General features: G+C 40.1%; 2 protein-coding genes across 4 annotated transcripts in view; one reads left to right on the top strand and one right to left on the bottom strand.

Annotated features, from left to right (window-relative positions):
• gdap2 (ganglioside induced differentiation associated protein 2) overlaps window positions 1–4,003 on the bottom strand; it is a 38,836-nt gene extending 34,833 nt beyond the window's left edge. Inside the window, exons 1-2 of one of the 3 annotated variants that reach the window (XM_085435316.1) lie at window positions 3,777–4,003; window positions 1,820–2,044 (exon numbers count right to left, since the gene is read on the bottom strand). In XM_085435316.1, coding sequence (XP_085291442.1) covers window positions 1,820–2,004 — 185 coding nt within the window. In that variant the 5' untranslated portion in view covers window positions 2,005–2,044; window positions 3,777–4,003. Of the gene's footprint in view, window positions 1–1,819; window positions 2,045–3,504; window positions 3,581–3,650; window positions 3,713–3,776 lie in introns of those variants that run through there. The other 2 variants (XM_085435317.1, XM_085435318.1) reach the window with 2 other exon arrangements.
• Window positions 4,004–4,807: 804 nt separating this feature from the next.
• On the top strand, window positions 4,808–19,125 carry wdr3 (WD repeat domain 3). Its single transcript, XM_085435310.1, has 27 exons — window positions 4,808–5,213; window positions 6,519–6,719; window positions 6,827–7,036; window positions 7,267–7,385; window positions 7,484–7,562; window positions 8,746–8,841; window positions 9,199–9,300; window positions 9,576–9,677; window positions 10,220–10,320; window positions 10,671–10,775; window positions 11,722–11,952; window positions 12,079–12,172; window positions 12,402–12,503; window positions 12,636–12,718; window positions 13,862–14,000; window positions 14,105–14,161; window positions 14,254–14,354; window positions 14,753–14,864; window positions 16,126–16,260; window positions 16,346–16,396; window positions 16,477–16,542; window positions 16,915–17,007; window positions 17,563–17,613; window positions 17,722–17,765; window positions 17,875–18,003; window positions 18,607–18,700; window positions 18,799–19,125. Exons 2-27 carry the CDS (start codon window positions 6,546–6,548, stop codon window positions 18,952–18,954), a joined length of 2,826 nt encoding a protein of 941 aa, XP_085291436.1. The 5' UTR covers window positions 4,808–5,213; window positions 6,519–6,545; the 3' UTR covers window positions 18,955–19,125.
• The last annotated feature ends 2,678 nt before the right edge of the window (window positions 19,126–21,803 follow it).

Raw genomic sequence — 21,803 nt, 5'->3', positions numbered from 1 at the left:
CCCAGTCACAGCACAGTGGTAACCAAAGACTTTTTCTTTACCTCTAACAGTAACAGTGACCGACGGATCAAACATACTGCAAACATTTAGACCTTGAAGACATTTGGCGAAACTTCAATGCTTATTTTAATACCTGAAGTCAACTCTTTGTTCAGAAGCCCTTCAGGTTGTGTTAGGAAAAAACAATGAGGAAATGCATGTGTTGACAGTGTTTGATCACAAGACATATTCAGCAACCAGGACCACGGAGGAAGAGTTGTGTATTTTTTTTGTTCAGCTCATTCCTCCTAGCTCAATTACAGATGAGTCACCAAATCAAGTCAAGCAGGATGCCTGCAAACAACAGTGAAACAGATCTCGTGCAAATCCCCTGTTCCTGTTTTGTCAAATGCTAGCTTCTGTATTAAGTCGTAGAGCAGATATATCCCAAACTAATGAAACGTCCTCTCCCCATTTATGAACAAAGTCATTTAACAACATATAGTACCAGGTGTGCGCTATCAGAGTATCCACGAAAAGCACAAGTTCATTTTAAAACAATAAAAATAGCAACACATTGACAGAGTTATATCATGACTATCACATAAATCAACAAACATTACTTACAGGAAGAGTAACATTGCTACAAGATTCTGTGAAGAACTTCAGTGTGATGATGCTTTGAGGTCCAATGACATTGACTCTGACATTTAAAACAACCATAAAGTAAATAAAATAGAATAATTTTTTCTTAATTACTCTATAAATGACTTTCTGTCAAAAGAAATGAGCCAACAGCTCTTTATCTATTTAATGAGACACTATTAAGACTTTCAATACCTTCAGATACCTTGCTTGGACTTTACTTTTTAACCACCATGGGTTTAAAAGTAAGTTTGAAAAAGTAGTGAAAGAATGAAAATCTAAGCTGTAGTCATATGGAACCTCTGATATTAGCTCAAAAATAGACCCCTTTGTAATTCTAGCTGCTGGAAGGTTTAAAAGCACCACTGCTCGAGGGTCAATTGCGCTCAAATCCTGGTCATGCTATTGTGGCAGGAATGTGCGTGCTCTTGATGACTGCTCAGGGGAAGGCTGGCACCACAACAAGGCTCCTAAAGAAAAACTGCTGCCAAGTCGGGCTCCACATAGTCATGCGTTTCTCTACAAAGAAGATTTACGAGGTTATGGACTCTGAACAGGTTTGTATGAGCACATGGACACACAAGCAGCATTTACTACTACTACTATATGATACTGCTAATATCAATACATTAATATTACTGCCCTTTTTTAGGATGTATCTAGGATCACACACTTTGCTTAAATGACAGATGATTGATAGCGATTACCAGAATACACAGATATGCATCCAAAAGTGTGTTTAGATTAAGCAGCCAAGTGCTCAAAGTCAACCACTGTGAGTTGGGTTCTCTTTGGTTAAGGTGGGCGGGAATACACACTCTGACAGGTAAAAAGTGAAACTTTTGTGGGCATTGATCTGATTTACTGATAGTTTCGGTATGATTGGTCACTTTCACAAAAGCAATGACACACACAGCAGCTGTATCTTACTGCAAAGAGCAGATGTTAAAAAAAGAAGAAATTTAGTATGACATAGTTACAAAAAATACATCATATAGACCACCAAAACCAGTTAAAGCTACAAGTTAAATATACTTTCAAACTTTAGTTATTTCATTGTGACATTTTTGCTTGAATGACTATATGATTCTGTGTCTAAATGTGTAGGAAGAAACCGTGGCTGACGTTGTGACCTCTTATGAAAAAGACAGATTTCTACAGAGCAGCAACAATGTGAAGAAACAGCGTGACTCACAAGAGGATGATCTTGCGGTTGATATCTGGTCTGTAGGGGAAGGGTGAGGGGAAACTCTGGCTGAGCATGCTGTGGCTCCGGACCAGCCGTTTCTCCTCGCCATCATTGTCCAGCTGCTGCTGCCATGTGGGAAGAGTCTGGATATCCACAAACTGGGAGCGAGCACCCAGAGGATCCATCCCCATCTGGCACTACAAGCCTCGAGAGGATCACCAACTAGCTGGGCTGCAAGTACAAGATAAAGTCATTTGCCTATTTCCAGTGTCTCCCTGTGGCTTTGACAGACAAAAAAATAAAATAAAAATCTAGATGATTGTGGAAATGAACAGTGCTCGTTTGCTGTGCTTTTGAGAAGATCTGCATTTTGGTTTATTTTCACAGGTAATCAGTCTATCCTAGCTGTGATCGGGCCACAGGTCACCAGTATGTTGCAAGGCTAACACAGAAAACCTGACAACCCATTTATGTTCACATTTATGGCCACGTTAGGATCACTGATTGGCCTTAACCCCATAAATGACTCGGGGAGGAAGCTGGAGCACCCACACAAACACAAGGAGAACACAGAAAGGTGCAGGCAGGGAGAACTGGCAAAAATGACATTATCTTTGAAAGCTTGAAGGGTAAAAACAAAACCTATGATTTTGTTAAACATTTTTCAAGTATTGGATCTTTGTGCAAAACCCAGTTCAAGGGTGTTCCAGTCTCCTGGAGGTGGCTCTGGCCTCCAGAGACCTGTTTGGTGGCTATGAGGAGGACATTAGATCATCAAGAAGACCTAATAAGATCACTTAACAGAGCAGTTACCTAGCACATGAAAAATACATTCAGGTCTGAAATAAACTGTTTAGAATAAAGAAGTGTTTAAAAATTCAAACCTATAAGACTGAGATGTTATTTTTTTCTATGCAAATACATATGTAACATGCATCCTGTTAATCTATCTAATAAACTGATCTGTAGGAGTCTGTAATGGAGCCACATTTTTACTATGTCAGTGACCTACATAGGTTTTACTTATCTCCGGGTCTTCAGACAGTACAAAATATGCACGTGACTCTGAGTTCAACCTCACCGTTTGCAATACACAACTGTCAGACAGACAGCACTGCTGAGCTCGGCCAGCTGTTTTAACAGCACACATTTCAACCTGGCTTACTGAAACACTTACTGAACTCAGGAATCATTATTACAAATAAGCTTTCCCTGCAATGAAAAGTCAAGATGTTTGTCATGAAGCAGGTCTACGGATTAGAGAGTAGAAAACCAGCTGTCGATTCCCATTCCTAATAACGACCTGGAGTAAAGACGGACCTTACAAACTACCTGCACGGCTGCCACCAGTCTGATTCCAGACACACATATCAGACTGTCTCTGATTTACGGCGGCATTTACGGCGGCAAACTCAACAAGAAACCCTCATGTAATAACATTATCACCAGATAAAAGCTGGGCGCTTCATTGAATACACGTATGACAGTAGTCCCTTTGTTCACACATGTAACACCATATAAACCCCAGCTCGAGATAAAACCATGTCGTGAGCACGACAAAACTCGTAAGCCTTAAATAAGTTCGGTGTAACGCAGAAAGTTATTTTTAGTAAGCTGGTCGAGCTGTTTTTGTTTGTAATTGGCTGCTTTTCTTGCTGTTAATTTGTGGCAAATTGGATACTTTTACTTACTTTTTGTAAATTAAATAAGCAGTTTGAAGACATGGCATTTGGCATGTTACTACTCCATTAGCTCTGTAACAGCTGCATTTCATTAAAATAATCAAACACATGTGTGATAAGCATCCGTCACAAGAAATTAATCGTCTGTCTCTTACTAGGTAAACTTCTTTCTCTTCCGAAGCATTTCTATGTCAGGCCAGAAAAGCAATAGTCTCTTTATAAATCGATAAATAGTGCACTTTGGTCAGAGTGTTTCAGAAACCAAACAGACAGTTACCCACCTAGCAATGTATTTCCTTTACAGGGGTGATGTCACGCCAAAATTATAAAAGGAACAATTAATAAATCTTGACACGACACCATATAAAATCAAGACGTGATGTTCATCCTCAGGGTCCTCATACTAACAAGCACAAATACTGCAAATGCAGTCAAAAAGTAAGTTTCAAAGTGCCAATTACAAGGATTTGCACATTTAGCAACCATGCTAAGAGCTGATTGTTGCGGCGTAAAGTCTGGAGTATTAAAAGAAATCAACATCCCGTTAGGCATTTCAAAATAAACTTCTAGAAATGTTTTCATTTAACTACATTTCAAAAACTAAATTTCATATAAGCATGACAACTACATTTTCCCATTTTCTTTGACCTAATTCGTTAATTTCTGAACATAAACGTGTCTGCTTGCATGTTTTTGATCTCACTTATTACATTTATTTCTCAAGTTTCATTAATAAAGTGCTGTGGATGATTAAAAAACGTTTCTGCTAGGTGCTTGGATTAAACAAATCGAGTGACCTCCTGCATTTAAAAAAACCACCCAAAACATATACATATACCTTTCCTTTAATAGTGTACAAATGCACCTTGTTAAAGAATTTCTTCTGTTTTAGTCCCTCCTTTAGAAAAAGCCAGTTAGGACTCCATTAATTATGTGTTTCATTAATTTTATCATTATCAAGTAGTTAGTGAAAGTCTGTTCTCCCTCTCTCTATAGTGGCGGTCCCATGTATGTGTTACATGTTGGAATTACAAACGAAATACAATGCCATGTGACTATGATTATTCTGACCTTTCAACTATTTTTTAGAGTATGTTTAATGTACTTTTACTCTGTTCTTTATAGTTTTCTGTCATGTCTATACTCTCCTATTAAAATAGCACACGCTTTTGTTTTGTATAGGTTAGACAAACACTTTTCCGGTGCTATTCACGAGATCATTTTATTTTTCCGGTGCTAGTCAGCTGACTTAAAAAAAACACTTCCGGTATGGTTGCTTAGGGATCACTGTGGAGTCACTTTATTGATGTAAACCGCAAAAATCATTGGCTCTAAGCCAGACGTCTCTGTCCAAAAATTAAACAAACAAAAACGAGTATCTGTAAAGACCTAATATATTATTTTATTTTGGACTGTACATTCAAAAATGTATAAAATGTCTTTTTTTGGTATTGCAGTCAAAAGCAATAGAAAGAGCGCAATCGAGAAAACAGAGAAACAGAAAGGTTTCTTTGACTCGCAGTTCACTGCTAAAATCCTATCTAAATATTTTAAAAATATATATATTTCCAATAGACTGTATCTGTGTGCATAGTTTTATAGGCAAACTAGCACTGCATGGTATTGTTTTAGTAACGATTTGTGATAGATTGGTTGGGTCTGAAACAGCAGCCGAAGTCAGGCACTTCAAGGTAGTTGCTAGTTGTCACACTTCAAAGGTAAGAGGACCAACATAGACGCTTTACATTGACGAAACAAACGCAAATGTTGTATATAACGTTTAGAGATATACATTTATGTCATGGTTACTTTTATTAAGTACAATTATCCAAGAATTGTTTTACCACGTGGGTCTAGTAACTGAGTATCATGCTTAGGCACACTCGATTTGGGTCAAATTTGTCTCCGGGCGGGCGGAGGTTGACGTTGTCGTGTTGAGTCAAATGCCAGAAGCGTAAACCGGCAACTCTGCCTGCAGTTTTGTGTACTAAAACGAACGTACCCGTATCTGCGAGGACTGATGTGCTATACCTTGCTACACGTTTACTAAGTAGTACGTATTTTTGGTGTATTATTTTAAAGCAGGATTTGCAAATTATGAGGAAAGGACATAAAACGAAGGAATAGACCAACAACACTGAATCGACACTGCAGAAATAAAGGCCGTAGTTCGACACATTATAAACAATACGAAAATACTTTACACCTCATTAATACGGAATAGCATACTAAGATCAGACATGTATTAAGTATGTAGTGTCTTATGCTGGTATAAAACAGAAAACCTTATTTTTGAAAACTGTGATATATTTAATACGCATACGTGGTAGATTATATATTCTAGATAGCAGGGACAAATTACAGCACAAATTAAACTATGCTATATAGATAAAGATTCGTCATTTTATTTCTGTAAATATCTATTAATATGTGGACTCTTGGGTACATTTGATATACAATGTATTTCGTCTTTGTTGTCATGATGGAAAGCATGCATTGTCAACGATGTTTCCATTTTTGTGGCAACATTTGCCAACAGTTGCACAAACAGAAAGCCAGGTCCTTAAAAAAGAGAGGGGTGCCCTGATTGTGCAAATGTGGTTTAGTACCAAAGTTTAAAATGGTTCATGTTTACAGCAGTGTTTATGTGTTTATGCCTCCTGTTGTATCTGGAAACTGGTTTTTCATATAAAAACTATTCACGATCTTCCCCACACTATATTGGAACATTTAGCACAGGAGGCGTCAAAGCCACTTTAGGATGACATGATAACTAATAACATGTGGGTGTAATGTTCAACTTTTCAAACAGTGTTATAAAGATAATAAAACAGTTTTCTGTATTATCTTCATGAAAATGTAGACTTCAATATCTAGCAGAACATGCTGAACTCTGAACTTGTCTTAAATTTATTCAGACATTATGTAGAATCAGGTGGAGCCAATCAAGCACTGAGTCTCTGTTTTTCTTCCGTAAAAGGTGTGCACAGTAAATTTTTCTCCTGTGCTCTGGTGTGAAACAGGATTCAGCATCACCTTAGCTGCTGGTCATGGGTTTGACCAAGCAGTACCTGCGCTATGTTGCCAGCGCCGTTTTTGGGGTCATTGGCAGCCAAAAAGCCAACATCACGTATGTGACCCTTCGAGGAGGGGAGAAGGGGCGCTATGTGGCTGTGGCTGCATGTGAACATGTTTTCATCTGGGATGTTCGAAAAGGAGAGAAGGTGAGGTTCAAGTGTGATTATAGCAATGCGACAACTCATATCCAGGTACACTTCCCTTCAGATTTTATCTGTTCTTATCTTTATTCTTGTCATCTCTGTGTGTGTAGGTCCTGATCCTGCAGGGTCAGAAACATGAGGTGACCTTTCTCTGCCCTTCACCTGATGGAGTTCATATTGCCGTGGGTTACGAAGATGGTGCAGTAAGAATCTTCAGCCTGCTGAACGGTGAGAGCAACGTCTCCTTCAACGGCCACAAGTCTGCAGTCAGCGTCATACACTATGATGCACTCGGGGCGAGACTTGTTACTGGCTCAAAGGTGAGTGTGGCAGGTTGTTCCTTGGTTTTGTTAAGTGTTGACGTGTTTCTAAACTCAACATCAAAGTGACAACAGTTACACGAAAATAAAGGTGTTAATATAAATGGAAGATAAATTGGAGGTTTGTTTGTTGAGTGGTTTACTTTGCCTTTAAAAATGCTTTTTTATTTTACAAGACGGACTGTGAGTTGCAAGGAATCACCTCAGTTAACTGTTTACTCCTCTCTTAGGACACAGATGTGATCGTGTGGGACATCATCAATGAGTGTGGGCTGTACAGGCTGAGAGGCCATAAAGATGTCATCACGCAGGCCCTGTTCCTGAGAGACAAGAACCTCCTCGTCACATGGTAGGACACCGTGATGTTTACATTGTGTCTCGTCTACTGGATTGTATATTTGAAATGGAGGTTTGAAAAGCTAATTGTGTGCTCTGCCCACCGTATAGCTCCAAAGACAGTTTTGTCAAGTGGTGGGACTTGGACACACAGCACTGCTTTAAGACTATGGTGGGCCATCGCAGTGAGGTGAGATGCTTCTTTCTCTGCATTTAGTCCAAGTCCGTTTGTGGAATTTCTTCCCTTCTACATATTCCACACATGTATGACTAGGGCTGGGCCAGATATTGTTCACAATAAAACCCCAACAATCAGACAACCTCCTCTGAACTTGCCAAGAATGGAAAGAAAAAAACTCCCTTTTAATAGGAAGAAGGTTGCAGCAGAATCATATTCTAGCCTTCTGCCACGATTAAGATTTTGTAAAAGGGAGCTACTTCAGCAACCTCTAACAAAGTGTGATGCTTTACAAAATGTGCAAGAAAACGCTTCCTGGTGACGATGGAAACAACAAACTTGAGGCAAAAACACACCATCAAGTACAACCAGGCTATGAAGGAGGAGATGCTAACAGCTGATGATGTGCAACCCAACATTAAACAAATGACTCACCTGAGCAACACTGGAGCACTTGCTACTTACACTCCATATAACAAGAAGCACAAACAGTGGATGGAAATTACTGATGCAATCTCCTGGTGCTAAAGGAGGAATTTAAGTAACTGGTTAAAAAGGTCGACCACATAGTACCAGAGAAAACACTAGCTGGCCTGCTTTTGTGCTTACATTGGACTTATGCTGCGTCACTGCATGTAATGCTGTGTCACTGCTATTGGGCTATAATGTGGCTGCTGCTGGCAGTAGATTCACATTTTGAATTGGGTAGTCTATCTCTAATGACAGTAACTCATCACAAGAACAGCATGTTTAATACCTTTTCTTTTGTTTGCACTAATAAACACTGCTGGCTGCAAGCTGCACTCATTGATACAGCATTTATTGAGTATTTTTTGTTCTTTAGTGTCAGAAATATCATTATTGCACATTTCCTTGACATCTTGTGATAGCATTTTGAGGTAATATCACCCACACTGAAGCTGCAGCGCACAGTGTGGTTCCAAACCTGCTCTGGCATTAACCTCAGGACAAAAACTGTGAACTGGGAGCTTCATGGCAGGATTTTCCATGGCCAAGCAGTTCCTGTAGGTGTACTGTGCAGTACTTTGGTCCATATAGTGGAGCTCTTGTGACTAGCTGCTTTCACTGGAAGGAAATGGGGATTATAAGAGACTTTCCACTGGAATTTTAATGTTTTTCCTAGATTATTAAGATGACTCGATGTTTTTGTTTTAAATGTGTGTGTGTATGTTAGGTTTGGGGTATGGTGTTGCTGAGCCAGGAGAGTAGGCTGTTGACGGGCTCTGCAGACAGTGAGCTTCGAGCCTGGGACATCAACTACCTGGAGGAGGTGAGAAAGGACTCAGCTGAGCACTTTTTTCTCTTCCTCCCCCAACTGCCCTTTACTGAAAAAAGACAATCAGAGAGAAAGCAAACAGTTTTTCTTGAGATCCTGGAGTCTCTCCCCTAATGTGCGATGCTTTACTTTCTATGAAGATGTCATGTTTTGCTTTTAGTAGTCTTTCATTTCCCTTTTGTATTATTTTGCCTGTAATTTTACACAACACGGGCACTTTTTTTTTCAATTACATTAAATTTGTTATTGAAGTTAATCAGATCCTTATTAACTGTAGGTTTTGGCTCTAAAAACGATATTAATGGAGTTGTTGTAAGGTCGTAAAACTCTGTCTGGTCGCGTCCTGCGCAGGCAAAAGCTGAGGGTGAGCCTACGGTGAAGAAGGGAAAAACTCTGTTGGTTGATGATGATGAAGAAGACAATAAAGAAGACGTGGATGAAAGCCTTGAAGAGGTAAAGTAGCATTCATTGCAGTGAGGGTAAAATGATTCAAATGCTCTGCATGCATCTACTTTGTAGTGGAACGTCATTCTTTATTAAGCAGTGTAGGTCTCAGAAGGATAAAGTCAGTGCACTGCCACATTTTTGTGCTGTTGATTCTTTTTTTTCTAATGTTTCACAGTTGTTAATAGTTCCAATTATTCAACACCATCTTCAACTAGAGTATTTTTGTAAATTAAACCAAATTCTCTCTTTAACATTTATTCTTTCTTTTTCTTTTTGGGCAGCGCATCCTATCTTGTGAAAAGGCCGGCTCCATCCTGAGAGAAGCTAGAGATCGCGTCGTCTCACTGACAGCAGACCGCCACGCCAGAGTCATCGCCTGCCACGTTAGTACTGAAGCATCTTACAGCTCCTTGTGACTCTGCATGATGTCTGGAATACACAGTATTTATATGTGGGTTGAATGTAATGCTTGCTCGGTGCAGTTTGAGCCCACTGAGACCTGCTGTAGTCATGCTGTAGTATGTGTTTCTTCTTTCACTGGTAGCTTTTAGGCACTCATCAGTAGTAAGGTCGTCTTGTGGCTTTTAGTCAGTGTCGCTAATGTAATGTGAAAGAGATCATTCTGACATCACTAATGTATGTCAGTTCACAACCTGCTGTAATTGTCTGTATATTCATTTGTTTTCTGATCACATGACCTGATGGTTAAATGCGATTAAGAATAGTTTCAATGGTTTTGTTTTGTTGGTCAGACTGATTGCTGAGTTATTTCCTCCTATACAGTCACACTGCCCGTCAGCATTTGCCTGACAATCAGCTGTAATTTAAACATTGCACATACTAGTTTAAATGCCTTTGTGTTTGTAAACTAATTTTCTAGCTAAAAGCGATTGATGACACACATTATGCCGTCTATGTCTTTCAGGGCAACGACTCAGTCCTGGAGCTCTTCACTGTGCTGTCAGAGGAAGAAGTGCAGAAAAAAATGACAAAGAAGCTGAAGAAAGCCAAAAAGAAGGCCACCAAGTAAGCGCACATGTATTCTGTTCTTTGGAATATTTGCACATTGACTGTTACTGTTACCACCGCACAACCAGCGCTAGTTTTATTAGCCAGACATTCAGATACTGAGGTGGACAAATTTACCAAAGACAATTAAACGCGTGTATTTCTGCTCTCTTCTGAGAAAGCTTCATATGAATGTCGCTAATATAACTCCAGTACTGACACCACCTATCTTGACTACTTCTAACACACTGATGTCAGTGGAGGTGGAAGGACAAGTGCTAGTGCTGCTGCCTAAATGATTAGTTTCAGCTTTTTTGTTATTGTTGATCTCCCTTTGAACTGATGATTATTATCCCTGCTCTCTGCAGAGCTCAGGAAGCTTCAGGTGAGGAGACAGAGGAGCCCGTGGTGAAGAGGATGCTGAAGGACGAGATCATCAGACTAACAAACATCAAGGCATCTTCCAAGATCAGGTCAGTGCAGCGAATTATGCTCTCTCTAAGATTTTGAAACTTAGGTCCAGATAGCATCCGAATAAATGTTAAAATGAATTTTCTTGTTTCAAATCTAACTTTTCAAACATTTTGAATTCACTTTGCTGCCGCTGTTTGTCTCTTTATCTGTGTTGATCCAGTGACCCTATTTCTAAACATTAAGCCACAGTTACCTGTAGGAGATCATGAATTTCCTCTGATCATGGTTGTTGTGTGCATTGCCACCACCTGCTGGACATTGAAGTAAAAGCGGAGCATGCAGGAATGAAGTATTATAAACTGCTCTAATCGGCCTTACATTGCAGTACAATTCCAGACAACTAACAGTCTTTAGTTCCTTGAATAATTTCATAGGATGAAATAAGGCTAATTCATGTAGAAAAATAACAAAATGAAGATTCATGTCATTTAAAAGCACAAGTTCTTACCACCTGACAATAGTGGTGCTGCACAAGATTTACAAATAGAAATAAATATAAAATATAAATTTTGCAAAGTGGAAAAAAAAACATTTAGACTTCTTATTCAAGTAAGTACAGATCAGGACACAATTATTAACCCCCCTATGAAAACAGCAAGTTTTTAAGTTAAACAGGGCAAAGAGTATTTAAGATAGCTTTTTCAAACATCAACATAATTTTGTCCTTATATGTAAATAGCTCAAATTGTGTACAAGTTGTTGATCTAAATATATCTGAAGTACCTGAATTATGTAGGATGGCACTTTCCAGAATTAGAAAGGTTGTGTCTGGCTCCTCTCTTATTTACACAAGGGGGCGCCACAATAAATGGAACCACATATTTGACCTGATGCATCCCTCCCAGGTACTTGTGTCACAAGTCAGGGATCTTCGCTAGCCACGCTCTTCGGAATCAGGGGTCTGTTCACATGTACACACCATCCATGTCCTCTGTCCCCTCTCAGGTGGGTGGACTGCCTGTCATGTGCAGGTGGTGAGCTGAAGGTGGCTCTGCTGCTCCAGAATAACACAGTTGAGACCTACAGCCTGAAGACCTCACACAAGACCCCCGTAGCCGATAAAACGGCTCGCCTCACACTCGGGGGACACCGCACAGATGTGCGCACACTGGCCTTCAGCTCAGACAACCTGGCTGTCCTCTCCGCCTCCGGAGACACCGTCAAAGTTTGGAACAGGTAACACCAGTTTAGATGCAGCACGTCCTGAAAGGGTCTTATAATTAGATTCATTTTGCTGCATTCAGTGAAAAAGCTCTTGCTTCATTGGTCATTGTCTTCTAACTGTCCTGCCCACTGTGACAGATCCACTCTGCAGGTGATTCGCACCATGGCCTGCGAATACGCCCTCTGCTCCCTCTTTGTGCCTGGAGACCGACAGATAATCCTGGGAACGAAGGTATGTGGACACACTGAGTCATTCAGACACTCTGTCCAAGGCTTACAGTCAGTTTCAACCACTGTTCTCTATAAGTTATTGATGTGTCGGTGATTTAGTGGATTTGAGCGTGTAGATGTATTTCTTTCTGAATCCTGTAATCTAATGGCAACCATTTGGAAGAGAGAATATTGCTCCTTACAAAGTTGTAGACTTTCTTGTAGTCAAGATTGTGTTTTGTTCTTATTAGAGTGGGAAGCTGCAGATCTTTGAGCTGGGTTCAGGAAGCCTTCTGGAAACTGTAGATGCCCATGATGGAGCTGTGTGGTCAATTTGCCTGGCCCCAGATCAGGTAAACCTCACTGTACTCAGCTTGTGTGTCTGAGTGTTTTTCACACCCAACTTATCCTTTCCATAAACTGATTTTTTTTTTAAAAAAATCGAAGTCCGAAGACTGATTTGATTTGTTTTTTATTTCCTTTAGAGGGGGATTATCTCAGGAAGTGCAGATAAGACTGTGAAGTTCTGGGAGTTTGAGCTGGTAAAGGACAAGGAGACGAGCCAGAAGTGAGTTTATTTTGTTCAATGTTCAGGATCGATGTGGTAGATTTTCAATGATCTCATAGGACCCTTAACACCTGGAATAAAGTGGTCAGGTTCAGCATAAGCTTGAAACTACTGAGGAGCTACATGTGTATATATAGGATCGATTAACATAATAAATAAAATGCTTATTTTTAATATTTTTTAAGCGTTTGCAGACAGTGACTGCCTGATGGCCAAAACTCACCAAACAAATCCTCTCTAAATACTTTGTCAGCGCTATTAACACAACTGCCTGTGGTTGTGGTTCCAGTCATCTTTGTAGAAATAGACCAAGTCTGAGCAGACCTGATCGGGACATTCCCATACATTACATGGCCTCTGTTTCAATCAACTCTCCATATTGTCAATCTGGTTGATCTTAATATTTAAATAGACTTTGCAGTGAATCTGCTGTGTGTGCGTTTTTTTTTTTGTTGTTGGTTTTTTCCATGAAGTCTTCTCTTTAACATAATCTCACAGCAGTTTGTAGCCACAGCCTTCATGCTACTGCTTAATGTTACTGGACACAAGTTTTACATTTTTTTCTTGTCTCTGAACACGACTTCTCGTCATGTCCACTCTTATCAGTTCTGATTTGTGTTCATGTACATTAAATTAATATTTTCAGCCTTTAAAAGGGGGGGAAAGGTCCACATTTGGATGCTGAAGAGGAGATGGATGAGTGAATGTGTAGTTTTGCAGACTCAGGAGGTCCCTGAGACTGTGTCAGAAAAGGCGTCCTGTCTAAATCAGTCCCAATTAGAGTACGCAGATCCATCTGCTGCGTTGAGCCCTTGGAAAGTAAGGGAAGAGCCCAAAGTATTGTGTGTCATTATTGTGTGTCAACATAGCTGACACACAGTTAATGCAATAGTTTTCTTCAACTCAAGACTCCTGCTATAACCTGGAGATGCTGGAGATGCTCTTTTGGACGGTGTGCATGTAAAACAATAAGAATGTGTCCAGTAATATCTGGCCCTAACTGCCTAATTTACTATTCCTGTTATTTGCAGTAGGTGCAATATGAAACATTGCTATATATGGTGAAAGCAGTGATGTTGAAAACTGTGTTATTGCATCACGACTTACCTGCAGAGTTGTTGTGTGTGTGTGTTTGTGACTCAGACGGCTGACAGTGAAGCACAAACGCACTCTGCAGTTGGAGGAAGACGTTCTCTGTGTGAAGTTTTCTCCTGACCACAGACTGCTGGCTGTCTCTTTGTTAGACTGCACAGTCAAGATCTTCTACACAGACACACTTAAGGTAGGCTCGACATACAAGATTCGACTTAAATTTATATTTACCGCACACTGGCTTCATGTCACTGTTTACATCATATCTACACATTCTTCCTTTTGCTGCTCCAGTTCTTCTTGTCTCTGTATGGACATAAGCTGCCTGTACTTTGTCTGGACATCTCACACGTGAGTACTGTTGAGATATTAAAATTATTAGCTGCAAGACTCACTTCAGCCCAGAGTCTTCCTGACTCTGACCTTGTGTGTCTCTTAACCAGGATAGCACAATTATTGCCACTGGCTCCGCCGACAGAAACGTGAAGATCTGGGGTTTGGATTTTGGCGACTGTCACCGCTCCATGTTTGCTCATGACGACAGGTACTGGCCAGCACAGACCCAAACCAAACAGTCAGAGGTTCAACTGGAAATAAAAGAGATTTTTACTCAGTGATGAAGTCATCTACGGGGCAGTTTAGCTTCCAACCGTGACTTCATCTCTGTGGTTAGAGACTCTGATCTGTATCCTGTTAACTTCACACCAGCTGCTCTTTCATCTGCACGCTCCTCTGGTTTCTCATGGACCATCTCAGTTTCTGTGCTTGATGATTTCTTTTCGTTTGTTAATTAATTTTTGATTAAATGTGATTTTTCTTTCACTTTTTTTCTAATTTCCTTTGAAATGTGTTGTTGTGTAATATTCTTTCCTGTCTCCTTGTTTGAAATTGATCTAAATCTGCTTTGTCTCATAATTTCTTTCCTCTGTTTTCTCTTTGCAGTGTCATGTTCCTTCAGTTTGTTCCCAAGACTCATTTGTTCTTCACAGCAGGGAAGGACAAGAAGATCAAACAGTGGGACGCAGACAAGTTTGAGAACATCCAGACACTTGAGGTAACAGCTTTCCCCACGCCCACCGCTCGAAAAATGAAAAGAACATTTTTTTATTCAGAGTGAAGTCAGTTAAACTTCTACGATATTAATCTGGTCGGTTAATTTAATTGTTAATTAGTTTCAGCTCCTTTGGTGTTAATGAAATTGACAGAAGATGCACTAGAGGGGTAACAATGAGACAATCCCCAAAACAGGAATGGTTTGGCAGGTGGAGGCCGCTCACATCTTTCCCTTTTCATCTTTTCTGACTGTTTCTTTTCACTAGTTTTGCATTTGGCTGGTTGTCAGTGTCACTGCCGGTAGCATGAGGTGATACCTGGACCCTATCAGATCCTCCAGGATGCCACATCAATGCGTTTGTGATGCGCAAATGAAGCAGTGTTTAACCATTTCATCAGCTGTTTTAAAAATAGGTTAATTCATTCAAAGCTTTGTTTCAGTGACATCTGGTGGTGAAATAGGAGACAGCAAAACAATGTCTCAGTCGTGCAGCTGAGTAACGAGGGTTTGTATGAATGATAGAAATACAATTTGGGGAAGATGGATTGATTGGGAAGATGATTCTGTAAACTGATGTAGGAGTTGGAAGTAGGTGTGCCTGTGTAACTAGGGTAACTAATCCAAACTACACCTCATTCATGAGCTACGCAGAGAATGGCATTGGATTTATTCCTCACAGAAACACACAGATCAATTCTGGGTGATCAATTTTCTACTTAGGTTAAGTTCACACTTCTTATTTATTTATTTTTTACTTTTCAAATACCAGACTGTCATAGAACACATAGGTACACAGAAATGATAATCTTTTCTTTTTTTTGTTTTATAGCATACAAAAACATAGATGGCATGAATACATGAATACCCCCCACTCCCTCCCAATAATGTTACAGAAAAATGAATTAACCCATCCAAAAAATAAATAAATAAATTAAAATAAATAAATAAATTTATATAGACTTCAGCTGGAAATCTAATTTGTAACCTACGATGTAACCGGAAACGGGTTATAACCCTACGCCATAACCAGACAACGAGTGTTATGCCGTAGGGTTCAAAGGGGTTTTATCTTAAATCAGGAATTAATTCATAATCTAATTTTTATAGCACTCCACCCAGTAGCTGTTGATACTTGGTCTTTCCTATTTGATTTTGTTTTTGTAGCTGCCCCACATTTCTTACTGCTCAGCTTCATCATTTTACATTTTGAACGTTGCCACTACGCTACGTTGTAACACTGAACGTCCTCTTTGAATCACAGGGCCACCATCGGGAGGTTTGGTGTCTGGCCATCAGCCCAAACGGAGACCACCTCGTGTCGTCATCTCACGACAAGTCCCTGCGTCTCTGGGAGAGGACGAGGGAGCCCATCATCCTGGAGGAAGAAAGGGAGATGGTGAGGTGGAGGACAGGGCCCACAAAGATGATGTTACAGTGGTTGACATAAACACCTAAACACCGCCTCCTTTTTGTGTCGATAGGAGCGAGAGGCAGAGTTTGAGGAGAGCTTGGCTAAAGGAGATGCACCTGTGGTGAGTGCTTAGTTTTCAGCTTCTACACTTAGTTGCTGTTATGTTGGATGAGTGATGCATTTATACGTTCTGCTTCTCAGGTACCGGGAGAAACGCAAGGAGAGGCAGCACCTGCTGGCAAGAAGACTGTGGAGACAGTCAAAGCTGTGAGTTCTCTTCAGTAATTAGCTGAGTTATTATCTGCACTCAAAAAGTATTTATGGCCAAAATGAAAACTTTAAGTAATCTGATTACATGTAAATTTTCTGTGTAATTGTATTCCATAAGTAGGATTGTAAAGTGTTCAATTTAACAGACTTTGGTCAAATGAAATTTACTTGATTGGTACACATTCAGTTTTTATCAAGCATATTTTCTTTAATAATTAATTAATTGAATAAATCCTTGATGATTTTCTATATTTCAGTTGCCTTTTACTAAGAATTATTCTTCATATTTATGAGGGTCAAAAATCAGAAGCCTTCTTTGTTGATCTTTTCCCTGTTTGTGCGATTTTTTTTTTTCGATTTTTTTTGCAGGCTGAGCGAATCATGGAGGCTCTGGAGCTTTATAAAGGGGAAACAAGGAAGATGGAAGAGCACAGATATGCCTGTGAGAGCGCAGGCAAAGAGGTTGAGTCATGATTTCAGTTATTCTACTTTTGCTGTGGGGTAGTGCAGTAAAAAGGCATTTTTTGTTTTATCAATGCTCAGCTGATTCTGAGCAGAAATCATTTTTCCAGCAGCTGCAAATGCAGTGATGTGAGGAAGAGGTCAAACACCATTACCTTAGTTTTTAAGTTCCTCCCTTCAAGGTCATCTTCCTGTGCACTTCTGGACCACCCTGAGTGGTGATGCTGTTTTTGGAAGGCTCCACTGGAAGTCCTGCTCTGTCCACTTACAATAGGGCATTTGAAAAATCACCATGGAAACTACCCTACTTGCTAAATTTAGCTCTGTGCGCTTACCAGAGTGTAGTTTAAATTGATGAGTCACATAGTTGTGACCGGGCACCTGTGGCAGATCCACAATGACTTTCAGGGAGTCATGTAAATACTGGCAGAAGCACAGACTTGGGTCCAGATGTGCAGGAGAAGATCAAAGGGCACATCAGAGAAGTTTAAATCAGGTTTTTTGTTTTTTAAAAAGCATCACAGGTCACATTAAACAGTTCATCCTCTTTTGCAGCTTCCTCCACCGCAACCCAACCCTATCCTCGTGGCCTTTGGAAATGTTTCGGTAAGAGAAACAGAGTTATGAACAATAAATGTCTTCATACTGAGATCACAAATAAACCTTGTTTTCAGCTCAAGCTATAAACTCAATCTGTCTCTGCCCCTCTTTAAGCCCTCCCGCTACGTTTTAGATGTGATAAAGAAGGTCAGATCGAGGTAAGATTCAAGCGAATGATGTGAAGCTGATTACCATCTGCCTACACTGTCCTGTGCATTTAAATACACTCAGATTTTTTTCTTTTTTACGTTTTTTTGTGATCATCAGTGAGCTGGAGGTTTCTCTGCTGGTGCTGCCTTTTCCTTATGTCCCCGAGCTCCTGAAACTCTTCAACAGTTACATCCAGCAGGGCCTGGAGGTGGAGTTGGTCTGCCGCTGCCTGTTTTTCCTTCTCAAGTGAGACGTGCTTTATTATGGTTGTCTGTTTTATAGTCAGATTTAATCTTTGGGCAGTTGAGTGGTGACTCAGGAGTCTGGGATCTGCATGAAAATTTTAAACAACAAAAGATTTAAAACATAAATTTAAAAAACGAATTAACATAAGAATGGTGGGTTTTTTAGGTGTTATGAAGCTCATTTCAATGATCAAACGTTTTAACGAAACTAAAATGTTGAGAAAATGCAGATTATTCAAAGGCGCTATAAGAACAGGAAGCCGAGGCTACAAATTTGAATGGGCTCAACAAAAATGAATAATTAAAGATTGGAAAACATCGCCCGATGAGATGAGGATCAGGTTCTTCTGTGACACATGGATGAAACGGACATGAAAACGTGGATCCATATGTCCTTCTTTCAACAGTTCAGGTTGCAGGTAGTGGATGGAGGATATTTTCATGGCACACTTAAAAGCACAGCCTACCTGAGTATTGTTGCTCACCGTTAACATCACTTTATAACTGCAAGTGATGATCTTCTGATGGCTGCTTCCAGCAGGATAGCACACCATGAATAACACTCGCAAGGTGCACCTAATAAAAGTGTTTTGTTTATTTCTAGGATCCATTTTGGTCAGATCTCCAGTAACCAGATGCTGCTGTCTGTCATCGATGAACTACGGACCAATACACTCTCAAAAGTGCGGGAAATCAGAGTAAGTGACATCTGAGTGGAAGGGAGCGGGACCGAGCAAAGCTTTTTGGCGTTTAACCGATTGTTGCTTCTATTCTCTCTCCACTTTCCTTCTTTCAGGATGTGATGGGTTTTAACAGTGCAGCCCTGCAGTTCCTCCAGCGGGAGATCGAGAGCAAAGAGGACGTCATGTTCTTTGCCGACGCTACAGGTCGCCTGGAGGAGAAGAAGAAAAAGAGGAGGAAGAGGGAGAGGGCCGTCTTGACCATTGCTTGAATTATAATGAACATTTTGGATTGTTTTCGTATAAACGTCCACTCTCCACCCCATTCTGCTTTATTCCAGGAGTGGACTAGATGCCTCACACTGTTGCTTTTTATATGTTATTTTTAAGTGTTATTCAGTGGCAAGCTTCTTTTCCCAAATAAACTACGAGGTTTTCTCACAGTACTTGGAAGTTTTATGGGCGGGGGGGCTTTCAAAACAAATAAATCCTTGGTGGCAAAGAGAAACGTAGCGTGGATTCTCAGCATTTCCTTGTGTTTCCTCAGGTTTCTATAAAATTCATTCAAATATAGTTAAACTTTAAATAGATTCAGGTTTAAAGTAGCACTAGTACTCCATTCATGCTCGCCACAAACACAAAAGGACATGTATGATTTAAGCTGGTTTCTGATCTACAAGCCCAAGGGGAGCAATTCAGGCCCGGAGCCAAAACAAGGCCAAAGATTGTCTGGACGTGGCAGTCGTTTTGAAAGATGTCAGAGACTACCTGAGCTCCAGACCACCTGGGTGTTACCACCCTGCCCCACAGAGCAAGTCCCCTGATTCCAGTTGGCCTCAGTGCAGCCAGCCACTACTGAAATTAGGGAGATGTGGCTTGACTTTATAGCCCCAGTAACCTATCCTTGATTTATTACCCCAAGGCCTGGTAGATGGGGTAAGTATAATTCATAGCATGGGAGAAAAATCTTGGTTTCCAGTTCTGTGAGCTGCACAAATGTGAACAGCGTAGGTTTGTTGAATGCTTTCTAATCTTCTGGCCTTTAGAAAAGTTTCACACCCACATCAGACACTTCATTTTCCACAAGTGTGTTTATTTCCTGACGGTAGGGTGCTTTTTGGAATAATGAAATGAACCCTTTAAAACACCTCACACTCACTGTTCATGTACTAATGTCACAGAGGACAAAAAAAGCAAATTAACTCTGTATTTAGAGGCATGTAAAAAAAAAAGTGTGTGTGTTTTTATGGGTCTGGATTTGGTCTCAAAGCTGTAAATATCTCACCTACCAAAATTAAAAATTCTTCAGGAAAATCCCAGGCTGCACTCTCACACACACTCAAACGACACCGGCAGCGCATTAGCACCCAACTGTGGTTTAGATTAATCATCGCAGACTGATTAAAATGGGAAAAATTCAAAGGCCTTAAATCTACAAGCATCTTTCGCCTCAAACTGAGCCAAAGTGTGTGACATTTCACTGAACCTACAGTGAGGTAACAGCATAAAATAGAGTTTTAATGGTCTGTGCAGAATATGAAACCCCAAAGCACCATTTTTCAGGGTATTTTCCTTTTTTTCTTCCTCAGTAACAGAATGTTCTGCTGACTTTCTCCCTCTTTCTTCACTCATCCTCACTGTTCCTGCAAGCAAGCCTGGCTTTATTGTTTATTAGAGCCTTTATTACAGCACCTTGCATCCCCGTGTACCTGCAAGCCGATTATTCCAAAGCTCATGTTCAGTGTTTGCAGGAGGATCCAAAAAATGAATCCAAAGATTTATTTGGGTCCTGCCCTCACGATAATCTGTAAGTTTATTGTCATTAGCGTGGAACAAGAAGGTACATCAATCTTTTTTGCCACTATGATGTCACTTTTGTATTCTTTTTGCCTTACGACCTTGAATATTCCTTAAAAAGGCAGCAGTGACTCCTTTTTTAATGGATGAAAGCCCAGGGAACAGAATGACATGTTTCATTCACTAGATGGCAGTCTTGGCTTTGCTTAAACCGGCTTTAGCGCGCCCGTTTTGGTGTCTGATCTAATGCATTAGTCCATGTTAGGATATCTCACAACTCCTGTTGCAGCTCAGGCCATAATAGTAGATAGCTGAATAAAACTAAAGCAGTGGCCCCAGATCTGAGATATTCAGGCTAAGCAGCTTCATTGGTGCTCGTACACATTTGCGACACCCATCTGTTAGTGAAAGAAGCACAAAAAACTCTGGATTAGTGTTGGATGATGCTGAGCTTTAGTTGTCGCAGGTGATCCACTTCTCTACTTAGTTCTTCTGTAATCTAAAGTGATGTCTAAACAACGTTTCTTCTCTGTAACTTATTATTTTTCCTTTCTTCCAGGCAGTGAGTATTAGCTCTCTAACACTATGTGTTCTTTAACAGTCTGTATTTACATTAGAAATTGATGGACAGGAGATTGTGTTACTTTATGCGGTCTACATTGCTATAGTCTGTTATTGTATACTCTGCATGAAATTATGTACAGCAGGATACGATCTACTCACAAATGCTGACTTGATCTGCTGCTGTCTATAGCCAGTGAATGTGATATGAGCTATAAATGTGTATGACCCATAGTTGAGATAGGTGCTGTCGGCAGTGACAGTCCTCCTGTTACAGCAGCGCTGCTCCTCTGTTGAACAGTTCACACAGCAACTCTTGAGCAGTGTGACTGAAGAAGAGCATAACAAGCTTGAGATGTTGGCACTTGAATATCTTTGTGTCCATTCTTTGTTAATGTATTTAATTTGATCGGTTAATGCTTTTAAAGTGAAACATATCCAGCAAAGGAAATGACATTTTTGTCTGGTGTAATTACATGCTGTGCTACAGTAAAGTGTAAATGAGTGTGACTCTGTAAAATTTAAATGAACAAAAAAGCAGAACAAATAATTTACAAAGGATTTTCTCCCTGAATTTAATTAAAATAAATTGTTAAAATATAGATAAAAATAAAGTGTGCCTACATTTTAAAAAAAATGTATGATTTTTGCAAATCTTAAGCCACAAATGCACTGAAAACAAAACCCTGGTGCAACGTCACTGACAGCTAAACAGGTAAATTAGTAACACAACATCCAGAACACACAGTCACAATCTAACATT

This window comes from Copadichromis virginalis, linkage group LG16, assembly GCF_057382275.1.
Source record: "Copadichromis virginalis isolate Kocher_CV1m ecotype Utaka linkage group LG16, C_Virginalis_male_GT1.1, whole genome shotgun sequence".
Lineage (NCBI taxonomy): Eukaryota > Metazoa > Chordata > Actinopteri > Cichliformes > Cichlidae > Copadichromis > Copadichromis virginalis.
Note: the sequence above shows the minus strand (reverse complement) of the source record. Positions and strands in the feature narration are given on the sequence as shown.

Bases quoted from the DNA above. Each gene is read 5' to 3' on its own strand.
- wdr3 (XM_085435310.1), top strand. From the start codon at position 6,546: ATGGGTTTGACCAAGCAGTACCTGCGCTATGTTGCCAGCGCCGTTTTT. The intron at 8,842-9,198 runs GTGAGAAAGGAC...CGTCCTGCGCAG, and splicing joins ACATCAACTACCTGGAGGAG to GCAAAAGCTGAGGGTGAGCC. The intron at 12,173-12,401 runs GTATGTGGACAC...TGTTCTTATTAG, and splicing joins AGATAATCCTGGGAACGAAG to AGTGGGAAGCTGCAGATCTT.